We start from the raw sequence: 12,062 nt of genomic DNA, 5'->3' as shown, positions 1-12,062 counted from the left end.
GGTCCACACTTAATAAGTTAGATATGGTTCAATCTAGGGCTTTGAGGATATGTACTGGGGCATTCCAGACAACGCCGATTCTGTCGCTGTTAGTGGAAGCTGTTAGGAGGTTCCGCTAAGGCTGCGACGTGCAAAACTGGCATTAGATTATTTTGTAAAAATTAAAAGCTTTGGATCAGCTCTTCCTTCAGTCTCTTTGCTAGCAGAGTGTTGGGAGTTTAGAAAGGGTGAGAGCAGGCTTAATACAGTAGGTATAGTGTTTTAAATTCTGTTAAGACATGCAGAGGAGCTTAAACTTAATGAAAGAAAAATAGGGCGTTCTGTCTGCTGGCCATCTATCCCTCGCTGGTTGTTGCCTGAGGCTGATGCAGACATATCTATTAAACACTTAATAAAGGAAGGAAGAGAAGGAAATGTTGCAAATCATGTACAGGAGCACATTAGTAATGATTGGAATAGCTACATAGATATTTATACAGATGGATCTAGAGACCCTGAGAGTAGGAAAGCAGGCTTTGGTTTGAATGTTCCCCATATTCATTTCAGAAAGTGTCATAGACTGCCTGATGGTCTGTCAATCTTTACAGCAGAGCTGGTAGCAATACTATGGGCTTAGTGGTGGGTGGAAGAAAGTGGGGTGGAGAAAGTTATTATTTGTTCTGATTCACTGTCTGGCTTGATGAGAGAGATTGGTGAGAAAGAGGTGGGGCTTTAGTCCGGGAGATCTTAACAATGGTTTTTAGATTAGAGAGGCGGAGGTGTAGTGTGGGTTTCCTGTGGGTTCCAGCACATGTTGGGGTTGAGGGGAATGAGGCTGCTGATGAGGCTGCTGGGGCAAGTTTCGGTAGGGAAAATGTGGAGGTGCCATTTGACAGACTGGAGTGCCGTAGCATCATCAAGGAAAGACTGACTCAACAACTGGAGTACGATTGGATTAAAAACACCAGAGTTAGGAAGTTCTATGACATCAAACCATTAAATAACCCTGGAAATACAATGATCTTGCCTTTGGATGGATCAGATTAAGATGGCCAGATTAAGGCTGGGACGGGTTGGCAAGTAGACTGTTTCTGGTGTGGAAACACAGTGTCAAGACTTTACAGGAGTCTGTCAAACATATCATCATTCACTGTCTGAGATATGCAGAAGAAAGGAGACTGTTATTCATGGGTTTAAACGATTTGGGAGTTGAACTATTATATTTATATATATATAAACTCTGATTGGTGATGATCCAAATCAAAAAGAAAGAACACTGGAATTTATTCACATCTTGAAATCTGCGGGCCTATTGGAAAATACAGGTCAGGAGGAGCCTTAATGTAGGCTAGACTGTCTTTATCACCAGTGGGAGGCAGCAATGCAACAGTGCCTAGTCTGAAGAAGACGGAGCGGACGTGACGTCAGAGTTCAGGTTGCAAAACAACTTGAGTACAGTTTGTTGTGTAGTAAAAGCTGCAGAGTGAAATGTTGCAAAAATTACTATGAACCTGCCTTTAGACAACATTATAGCTGAGGGAATTCTGCCTGTCTAGTTTTGCCTAAAACATTTTACGGAAGGAAAGACAGCATTGGCATGGCAAAGCGGAGAGAGGCTGCAGTTACAGAGACCAAAACAAAGAAACCGAAGCAAGCGATGAAGGCAAAGACCAGCGGAGCAAGACCAAGAGCGAAGAAGAAAGCTGCAGGTATGAAAACTCAGAAAGGATGCATCACTCTGATCTATCCCGCTATTCACTGATACATGTAACCTCTCGTGCTTCCAGTTTGCTGCAAAGGGTGTGTGAAGTTTGCCTCCAAAGAAATGAGTGGGAAAACCACATTTATCTTACTTGTAAATTAGTGTTAATCTGTGTGGAAATAACTTAGATTGCAAAATAAGGAGGGTCAGTTTGCTGGTTCAACAGAGGAGGTGTCTGTGTGTCTATGCAACCCTGAGCTCAACACTGAGAATCCAACGGCGTCTTCTGAATCAGTTTCATCCCCTGTTGGAGTTCAGTAAAGTTGGAAATATATTCACAGACTCGAACTTCCGGGATCAATCACTCGTAAGCGAAACGTGTTTAAAATACAAACGACGCCTCTTTACTATCGTAGTTAAGTAGACAAGGAGCTACAAGTCTGTAGCATTTTTCGATAGGGCAGAGCGACTCGGTAGACTCTGCTGTCGATTTGCGCTACGGTAGCATTTTTCGACAAGGCAGCATATATCGTCAGAACACCGGCTGTAAGACGAGTGCGCAGGGACCGTCTACAAAGTGCAACGCCAAAAAGAAATATTCAATGAAGTGTCCCCAAAATCACTTTGGACATTAATGATCTACTGCTGGTTATAAAACGGGTAACTTAGCTCAAATCAAGCAATCTGATTGGTTCATAGCAGTGATATAATGAGCGTAAATAACGGGTATGACGTCAAGTTCCTTCGCACAGATCCGTATCACTCCGCGACAAACAGGGTTCGAGTTATAATCTGAGCTTCGTGAGGGTCTCACGCCCCATTTACACCTGGTATGAAAATGTGATCTGATACAGATCGCATTTTACCGGCGGAGATAAATAAATAAACAATGAGAGAGAGAAGTCATTGCTTATTACGTGATTCAACATTTCCCTCTCACACACACGACAACGCACACACACTCAGCAGACCACTACTCGCCCCAGATGTCTGCAATATTGCAACAAATTTTAAGTTTCAATAGCCTGTTCAAAAGACTATTGCTGAAGGAGAGACCGGCCTTTATGGTAGGTATAATATAAAAGTGTTATTATTTGACACACTGACACAAGAGCAAGCATATTATAAGTTACCAAAGTCAATCTACTGACGCTGGACAGTTTTTATTGGCTGCACAATAAACGGCAACTTGCATAAATAAATAGTTATAGTAATTCTAGCCTTTGATGTGTGTTGCTTAGCAACCGTCATAGCCCACCAGCAGCCTGGTGGAACTACTTTTTGTATTCATAAATGTCTGTTGAAATAAAATAAAGTAAAATTGTAGTGCGTCTGTTAGCCTACTTTCTTTTTGCCACGCTTGGTAACCGTTTTATAAAAGCAATAGCTCACTTCAGTCCATGATATACGCTCATTATATGACAGTGAAGGGGGCTGCCGAAAAACGCCCCTTCACTGTGATATAATAAGGGTATGCCACGGCCTGTCGTGAGCTATTGCTTAATTATACTACAACACTTAGTTTGGAGAAAAAAAGGCTTTTGCATAATTTTTAATATTCAAAAACGTCACTGTTTTAAGCTGGAGGGGAGAGCGGGATGAATTGAGCCAATTTTTTAGTTGAGGTGTCTTTAAAGTGAGGACATGACAGCAGGGTCTGGGTCTCTGGATAATCCGTAATTCGTTTGTAATTCAACAACGAAAATACAGTTTTTCTGTTTTTGATTTCAAAACCAAAAAACGTTTTTGGTGTCAGAATCAAAAAACTAAAAACCAATTAAAAGCGGCCGTTTGTTTGGGTTTTGCAGTTCATTTTATCGTTATTCCTTTTTGAACAAAGAATGAAGAGAGTCTGTGAACTTCGGTCAATTTGTTTTTCGCAGAGCCCTGTAAAGAGAGAGTCCCCCCAAAATACTTGACCATCACGTGGATCATGGAGACCGCTGATAGTTCCTGGAAGTCCTAGGCAGGCAATTGAAAATGAGCGAGAGAAACGACAAAACAGCGATTTTAAGCATAATTTATACAATAAATGCATTGATTTACAATATTTGCACAGCACAGTGAGACGTGTATGTAGTTACATCACTATCTTTTTAAAAAAGGAGGACATATATTATTGACAATAACAGCTAGAATCACCTACCTTGTTGACATTTTTTGGCCAACCTTACATTGGAAAGTGCTTTTCTCTTGAAAACTTAAAATTGAATCTTAAAATTCAGATCAGATTTACTTTTCTAACATTCCTTTTTAGTAATCCCATGTTACCAGGGTTAATTGGTCTTAATGACTAATGTAATCTTTATGACTTCAGATAGAACAGACAGGTGACTGTCAATGATTGTCATGTATTAATTTAATAAATCTCCAATAAACTTAGAAAACAGCATGGTAAGTGGTTTGTGCCTCTGAACTGTCTTACAACAGTCTGCAGCGAAGTTTATTGTGCTGTGTGGAGATGCTGCTGCAGTTGGTCAGAAAAAGGAGTATGAATGTTTGGTTTCCCAGCTGACATGGAGATGAGGAAAAAATGGTTAACTCAGTTCAACAGGAGCAACCTTACAATCACTAAAGAGGCTAACAATAAAAAATATGAGGTACTTTTTCCACAAAGAAAGAACACATCACTGGCTTTATGTTTGGTTTATTAAAAACATCACTGCAGATCATCTTCAGGCTCCACTGAACCCCCTGTGATTCTTGTGCTGAGAGAGGGAGAACAAGAGAAAGGGTTAGACAAACCTACACATCTGTAAAGATTCATCCAGGTCATGGTTATCCAAGAAAAGTTGAATTGGGAGCATCTGGATGTTTCAGAAGAAGTCCAATGTAATTAGAGTAAACATATCCAGTAATAATTGAGTGTTCACCAATATGGTGCTTTCAGGCACTGTGATGTATTAATGTGAGTAAATAAACCCACAGTTGTTGTGTGGAAAATAAGCTCATAAGCTAAGAAGGGATGCAGACACAGAGAGAAGGGAAAGAAATGGTATATTAAAATAGGCATTTACAATCGTGTTGTTTTCTATCGCATTTTCTATTACAGCTCTGCTGCGCTGTTGGCATTTGATCACTGCTACCAGAGGAAGCTAATCACTGAGTCTGAAGGGTGTGCAGAACTTCACCTGCCTTCCAGCTTCTCTTTTAATGGTGCTATTACTGTTAAAAACTCTCAGCTTAAACAATCTACTGTTACCTCTTAAATGTTAAAACAAAACACTTCCAAAACAAATCTATTGAGTTGTATACTTTTCTATTTTTGAGACATTTAATTTGCCAGTGAAATATAAAGTATTATGTTACTGAATTAGGTTAAATATTTTTCATGCAGCCTCCTCATTAGTTATGTAATAATAATAATAATAATCTTTATTTGTAGAGCACTTTTCAAAAACAAGTTACAAAGTGCTTTAACAAGTGTAAAGACAATAATACCCAAGAAACAATAATACAAAAACAATGTAAGAACATATATGCGAAACCTGGGCACCATTGGCTTTAAAGTCTTTTACTGCCTTTCTTGGGTTTAATTCTGGTTGATGAACCACCAGGGAAGGCAGTGCTCTGCTCTTTTCATACCTGTGTACATTAAAATAAAAGTGAAGTTGAGTCATTTAGTTTTTCTCCCTGGTAGTCATCTCAGGACCTCCCAGATTTATACCTGGAGGATGTGAGCCTGTGCAGGGTTTGAGGACTGATGATAGTAGCAAGGCAATCACCTACCATCACTCTCTGTTCAAATAAATGCTGGACTGTCAGGACAAAGGAGCACACCACTCCTTCCTCCAGCACAATAAAAGGGCCCTGTTTTGGAGTTTTAGATCATGAAAGATGGTAAACCACAGCTTGTAATTGTGACTCTGCTTTTGTGCATAACGATATTGAAATACATGGGTGACCTGTGCTAGACACAGCTCCAACCTGTCCACTTTACCTGGGTCACCCACCTTTAGTACCAATCACCAGCACCCTCTTTACAGACAACATCTCACATAATCTAATACTTGAGGCTTTCAACTTTAAAAGAAAATAATTGCTTCTAAAGCATCTAAAAGTCTCATTTTGTATTCTTCTTTTGTGCATTGGATGTATTAAAAGGAATTAGAGACAAAACTAGAGTATTGGGGGGAAATCTGCTGTTTACTTGGTCATCCTATCTGTTTCTTGGAGGCTGAATGTAATATGCGATGGTAAATGCATCGAGTTAATGTTACTGATCATTTGGTGGGTTATGTGTTTGAAATCTCAGGGAACCCTGCCTCTCCAGTAGCGAGCACACACCTGGAGACAAATGCCTCTTTAAGAGTTGATATTCACGTAGCACTCAGGATCTGTCTTGATGCATTGTGTTGCAGTGTGATCAGGGAGCAGGTTAGGATTTCCTGCCAGTCCAGCATTTATTCGGAGAAAGATGATGATAGGTGAAACTATCATCAGTCCTCAAACCCTGCACAGGCTCACATCACCGGTCTTGGGACTCAATTTCACTTTTATTTTACTTTACACAGGTTTGAACAACGCATAGCTTTCCCTGATGGCTCATTAAACAGAATTAAATCCAAGAAAGGCAGTAAAAGACTTGAAAGCCCCAGAGCTAGAGGAGCTGCTTTTTTACTCACAGTAATGCTCACCAGGTTTCACAAAGAAGTAGGCCTACATAACTAATGAGAACCACAGGCTGCATTAAAAATATTTAATCTTCTTAACTAACATAATAAGTATATAACACTGGAGAAAATTGCAAAGGAAAATAAAAAGTATACAACTCCACAGATTTGTTTTGGAAGTGTTTTGTTTTGACACTGAATGGGTAACAATAGATTGTGGAAGCTGAGAGTTTTTAGCAGTTATAGCGCCACAGAAAGAGCAGCTGGGAGGCAGGTGAAGTTCTGCACACCCTTCAGACTCAGTGATCAGCTTCCTCTGGTAGCAGTGCAGCCTTCTCTTTGATAGAAACACAAGTCAAAAGGTCAGAACCTTGTTGCCTGTTGGCGCCACAGAAGGGGGCAGAGTGACCTCTGCTGGTTGAGCTCCCACATAGCAAGAAGGCCCATAAATATGCTGTGAAACTAAAATATGAATAAAATAATAGAAACTTTACTTCACTTGTCTTAATTTGAAGTCACAGGTCACCAATGGTCTTACAAATGTTTAGTTCTCCCTAAAAGCCAGAGTAATTATTTTATTAGTTTTAATATATATAAATAAGTCCGTAAATACCAAAATATATACAAGTGAAAAATAAAAAATATTAATTTATTCAAAATAATTCCATAATTGAATCAACATTTTATTTAAACTGGAAAAAAATGGAATACTTAATTTTAGTTTGAATACATGGTTGTATTTTTCAAATTAACAAAACATTTGGCCCTAAAGTACCTTCTTAACTTACAATAAGTATATTTGTCAGAGGAATGTGAAAAAGCAATAGATTGCTGTCAGTACAGTAAGGATGTCAATAGAACAAGTTTAAGCTAGGTTAGCCATTGCTGGTAGACAGCAAAGATATCTATGCTAAGATGCTACACAGTGCTAAGTACTATTTTGCCTGAATGTACAAGCATACAGAGGTCACCAGTACATTCTGTTTTCTATCTATCTATCTACTTGTTTTTGTGGAAAATTGTTTCTCTAAAGCATGCACCGTACAATGCATATGTACACATGCATTCTCTCTTTAAATATGCCTTGGGTCATACATCATACACATGCTGGCCTGTCTGCCTCTCTCATTCTGTATCAGTCTCTCAGCTCTTGTCACAGTTTTAAATGCATTATTGGCATTACTGTACTATTCAGAAAACACACAGGAAGTGCCGCAGCAGCATTACTTCCAATGTGCTCTTTGTAGTGTATTATTGATACCAGGCTGTATTTACTAAAGATAAATAATACTATGGTTTAGATGACTGGTAGCCTGTTTTTCATGCATTTATTAAACCTTTCGTGTTTAATGACAATTGATTCATAAACTTCAACAACAATGGACATAAACTGCTCTGCTTTCTGTTGTGAGAAGGACCCCAACCTCCAACATTTGTGTTTGATTTCTTTTGATTAGTGTTTATCCATGTTTGTTTTAATCTGAAAGAAAATGATCTTTTCTCTCACCAGAAACTCTTAAAGAGCTTTAGGTGAATTTTCTAGGGACAAAAAAACAGCACCAGTTTTTAAAAACAAATTTATTGTTAAATGTTAGCCCGTGTCTCAATATAAAATGCAGGGCAGAAGCTGATAGAGGCAAGGTGGTCTATGATGGTGATCTTGTTTGTTTAGGGTGAGTATACTTCTATTTTGCATGAATGTGGTTAAGATTCTTTGATGCTAAATACAGCAGCTTTAAATTAGAAGGATATCAACTATATAAGGCAAGAAAAAGTGAGAATTAGAAGACTGAAAACCAACCTGTATCCTACTCAGGCTGCATTTATGTAGGGGAGTACAAAGCACTTCATGAGGTTTGCTGCACAGCCACACATTCACGGACCCCCTCATGTGCTGATGGTAGTGAGCTACCACGCAGGTCTTGTGTCCTGTGATAAGCCCTTTGATCCACTATACCTCCTGAGCCACAGCCTTAATCGTTACTTAAACACAGCAGCTTAAAACCTTTTATTTCTGTCTGTCCTTCCATGTAATGGCATCACAGAGGAAGAGGAAACGCTTGAGAGGAAGGTCAGACCCAAACCATGTAGGTCCACAAAACGAGCAGCAGGGAACACCACTTCCACCACATCCACACCCACCCTTGCTGTCAAAACCAGTAAATACTTCCAGTCGTCACTGAAGAAGGAGGAGACTGACATTGACAGTGAAGACGACTTTGACATGGTGACCTCAGAAGCACCTGAGGCCGCAGTGAATGCTGAGAAAACAGAGAAAGAACAAGAGGAGGAGGAGGACAGTGAGGAAGATGCAGATGATTGGGAGGAAGTGGAAGGTGAGTCAGGGATCAACAAAAAAACAGTGTCCAACTATTTTTACATTTTACATTTTACATATACAGGTGAGAATATTATTTTCACAAGAGGTGTGGCATGTTAGGAGTAAAGTGGGAAACAAAAACGACAAAATGATTGAGTGTGTCTGTTGATCAGAGCTGGCTGAGCAGATGGGTCCAGTTGAGCTACCAGAACCTGTCCTGCCCTCTCAGCCAGTTGAGATAGAGATTGAGACTCAAGAAGTCAGGAAAAGGTAAGTGAATCAAAGTGCATGTGTATATACTGAATATACATGTGTATTGATGTTACTTGTTTATATTTACAAAATAATTGTAATGTAATTACTGTTACCATATAGGAATTTAGGCCGGGTTTACACCTTACACCTTAAGGTCTGGTTCATAAATCGAACCAATGTGAGGATAATCATTGTTTCAATTTTCCAAATGATATGGTTTGCATTCACAAAGCAAAAACTCAAGTGGTCCAGAAATTGCAAACAAAAGCCATGTGTCTGAAATGGTGTTTGATCATTGCTCATGCAGTCGCAGGTAAAAAACAAACCCCTCCAAATAATTACATACTACAGTACTTTGATGTACTGTTGATGCAGTTTTTTTAAACACTGCTTATTAGTTTGCTGGAATCTGTTCTCCTTCATTTTATCGCTGAATATTTATAATGCCTCAGTGTTCTTCTGCACCTTTTTTGTAATTGAGAAACGTTCTCCTCAGCCCAAATAATCAGGATGCATCTAAATACTTTATGAGTCCAGGTTTATCCCTGGCTAGTTGACATTTTAGTTGCAAACGCACTACTAGTTCACCAGTCACCAAAACAGGAAGAGAAAACATTTAACCAACGAAATGACACAGAATAGTACACTTCTCGTTTTTTGTTTCAAATGCTGTTCACACCAGAAATGAACCACCAAGGAGGTACATTTTTGGGCTCTTGTGTGTTTTGTTATGTCCTGATTTCGGTTCAGCCAGACTCGGACCGCTGTCAAGTGAATTTATGAACTTGACCTTTATGTATGAACCCGCCCTAAAAGACCGTATAAGAAGAGATCAGAATATGAGCACATAACAATAATAACTGTTTTAATTTGATTTATTGTAATAAGTTTTAGTCTCAGAGCTTCCACTGGATACATTCAGGGAGAAGTATTATATTTATGTCCTTTTTGTTCAAGTAAAATCCATTTAATCTTAAATATTGTCCCACTTGCACTTGCTTTATCTTTCTTTAAATTTTCTACTTGTGATGTTTATCGTCATGCACCGATATACCAAGACAAACGCCTTGTATGTGAAAACCTACTTAGTAATTCTGATAAACATCTGCAGTCTTTAAAAGAAAATATTCTTCGGGCAGTCTTAGGTTAAGATTTTTATAAGCCTTTATTTAGTCAGGCTTCGAAGATAGCTTTTCTTCATCTTCTGCCATAGAGTGCCTGAAGAACATTTTCTTTAACCATACTTTGCATTTTCAAAACCATCTTAAGGCTCTGTGGACTTGCTCCATGGGAAACGATTTGTGTGTGAGTATACACTATTTCTTAATTTTGTTTTCTCATGGGCCAGGAAAAAGAGGCAGGCAGAGTTTGAGACATACTTGAAGCGGATGTTGAACCGATACAAGAAGGACCAGCTGATAAACACACACAAGGTGAAAACACACGCATTGTAGCCACCTGTGGCCTGCACTATGAAGGGAGTTCAACCTACTCAGAGTTAACTCAGGGTTATCAGGCAAACTCAGGTTTATCTAACTCTGACCGCCTACACTGGAGATAAACGGTACTACGACAGTGGATAAGATGTTGGTTAGTTGAGTCGGTGTTAACTTACTTGGAGTTGGTGCGCTTTCGCATAAAAGGGTTGTGTTCGGCCGTGTAGGAGTTTTTTTGCAACTGCGCATGCTCCGTATTTCTCCAGAAGAATGCACGTTGATAGTGTCAGGAAATTATGAATGTAAAGACAAGTTAACGGCTAAATCTAATATCGCGGCGGCCGACAAAGCCAGGGAGTTTTGTTGGCATCGCATTGGAGTAAATTCCCAGTGTTCTTATAGTAGTTCAAATCTCTATTGTATGTATTTTATGGGTCCTTCTTTTATGCGTACCTAATATGATTAAGATGTAAAAGTACAACTGCACATAAGGTCCATTGTAATAGAAAAAAATGGAGCCAGCGGAGAGGGGTAGTCCTAATAATCCGAGAGAAAATTTAATCTCCAAGATTAATCAATCCATCCATCGTCAACCGCTTATCCCGCGTACAGGGTTGCGAGGGGCTGGAGCCAATCCCAGCCGACATCGGGCGAAAGGCGGGGTACACACTGGACAGGTCGCCAGTCCATCGCAGGGCATCTGCAAGATTAATCTACAAGTAAAAAACTTGAATATTCTCTGACATTAAAGTCACTCATTTATGAGAGAACCTTCACTTTACAAGGCTGCAACATCAAACACACACTGCCACTATGCATGCATTGGAAAGTTTTATATTAAACTTTGCAATCGGATTTAGCAGTGAGGAAATACTCACGTTTAGCCCACAATCACTATCATGCACATTAGAGAGTTTGCCCGAGTGATTTACGATAATTAATTAAGATTCCTCTCTAAAATCTCCTAGGCTGTCTGAATGTAATGCTGTTGTGCTCAGAACTTCATTGCAACAGTGAAACAAATCAGGATGAAATCTAAACATATTTTATCAAGTGGTGTGTATTAATATCCTACTTCTCATCATTAACACTGAGTACAGATGTGGTGTGTGGTCCACGTGCAGGGTAACCTCGAGATAACCACGAACAAAACCTGCTCGGAGCAGTTTAGAGATGCAGCGTAAATTGCCATGGCAACAGACCTCGGGTAACACCTATCCACCTTTCATAGTACGGGTTAACCGGGAAGTTACACCTGACGTCACAGAGTTACTCCTGGATAGACTGAAGTTACCTGGATAAGCCAGTTACCCCGCTTCGTAGTACAGGCCACTGCTCTTCTTATTGCTGTAATTCTGTGTCTGATTTTTACGTCATCACTGTGGGATTTTGGTCATTACAAACTTCTGATCACAGAACTTCTATCACAGGTCCACCTCATGTGCCTGATAGCCAATGGGATGTTCCGCAACCGACTGTGCAGTGAACCACTCCTGCTGGCCATAACTCTGTCGCTGCTGCCCCCCCACTTCAGCATGGTTGCCAAGGAACATATTGACCAAAACTACCTCTCCAGACTGCTTAAATGGTGTGTGCTTATGAAATATGAAATATGAAAAACGACGTGTAGTGGAACCTGAAATCTTTCATGTCAGAATGTGTAAAAAAAAAGTGCAAGTCATCAACTTGACCTTATCAGTTATTATTGACTTGGTGTAATACCACTGTAACTTCTATTTCCATTTAATCTCCTCCCG

The 12,062-nt window shown here is 39.6% G+C and overlaps 1 protein-coding gene across 1 annotated transcript in view; it reads left to right on the top strand.

Moving 5' to 3' along the window:
• Positions 1-1,386: 1,386 nt before the first annotated feature.
• xpc (xeroderma pigmentosum, complementation group C) overlaps positions 1,387-12,062 on the top strand; it is a 24,581-nt gene continuing 13,905 nt past the window's right edge. Inside the window, exons 1-5 of the mRNA XM_046057466.1 lie at positions 1,387-1,688; positions 8,340-8,630; positions 8,788-8,884; positions 10,218-10,302; positions 11,736-11,893. Of these exons, the coding sequence (XP_045913422.1) occupies positions 1,577-1,688; positions 8,340-8,630; positions 8,788-8,884; positions 10,218-10,302; positions 11,736-11,893 (743 nt within the window). The 5' untranslated portion in view covers positions 1,387-1,576. The remainder of the gene's footprint in view (positions 1,689-8,339; positions 8,631-8,787; positions 8,885-10,217; positions 10,303-11,735; positions 11,894-12,062) is intronic.

This window comes from Micropterus dolomieu, linkage group LG08, assembly GCF_021292245.1.
Source record: "Micropterus dolomieu isolate WLL.071019.BEF.003 ecotype Adirondacks linkage group LG08, ASM2129224v1, whole genome shotgun sequence".
In the NCBI taxonomy this organism is placed as follows: Eukaryota; Metazoa; Chordata; class Actinopteri; order Centrarchiformes; family Centrarchidae; genus Micropterus; species Micropterus dolomieu.
This window is presented reverse-complemented; position numbering and strand designations above follow the sequence as displayed.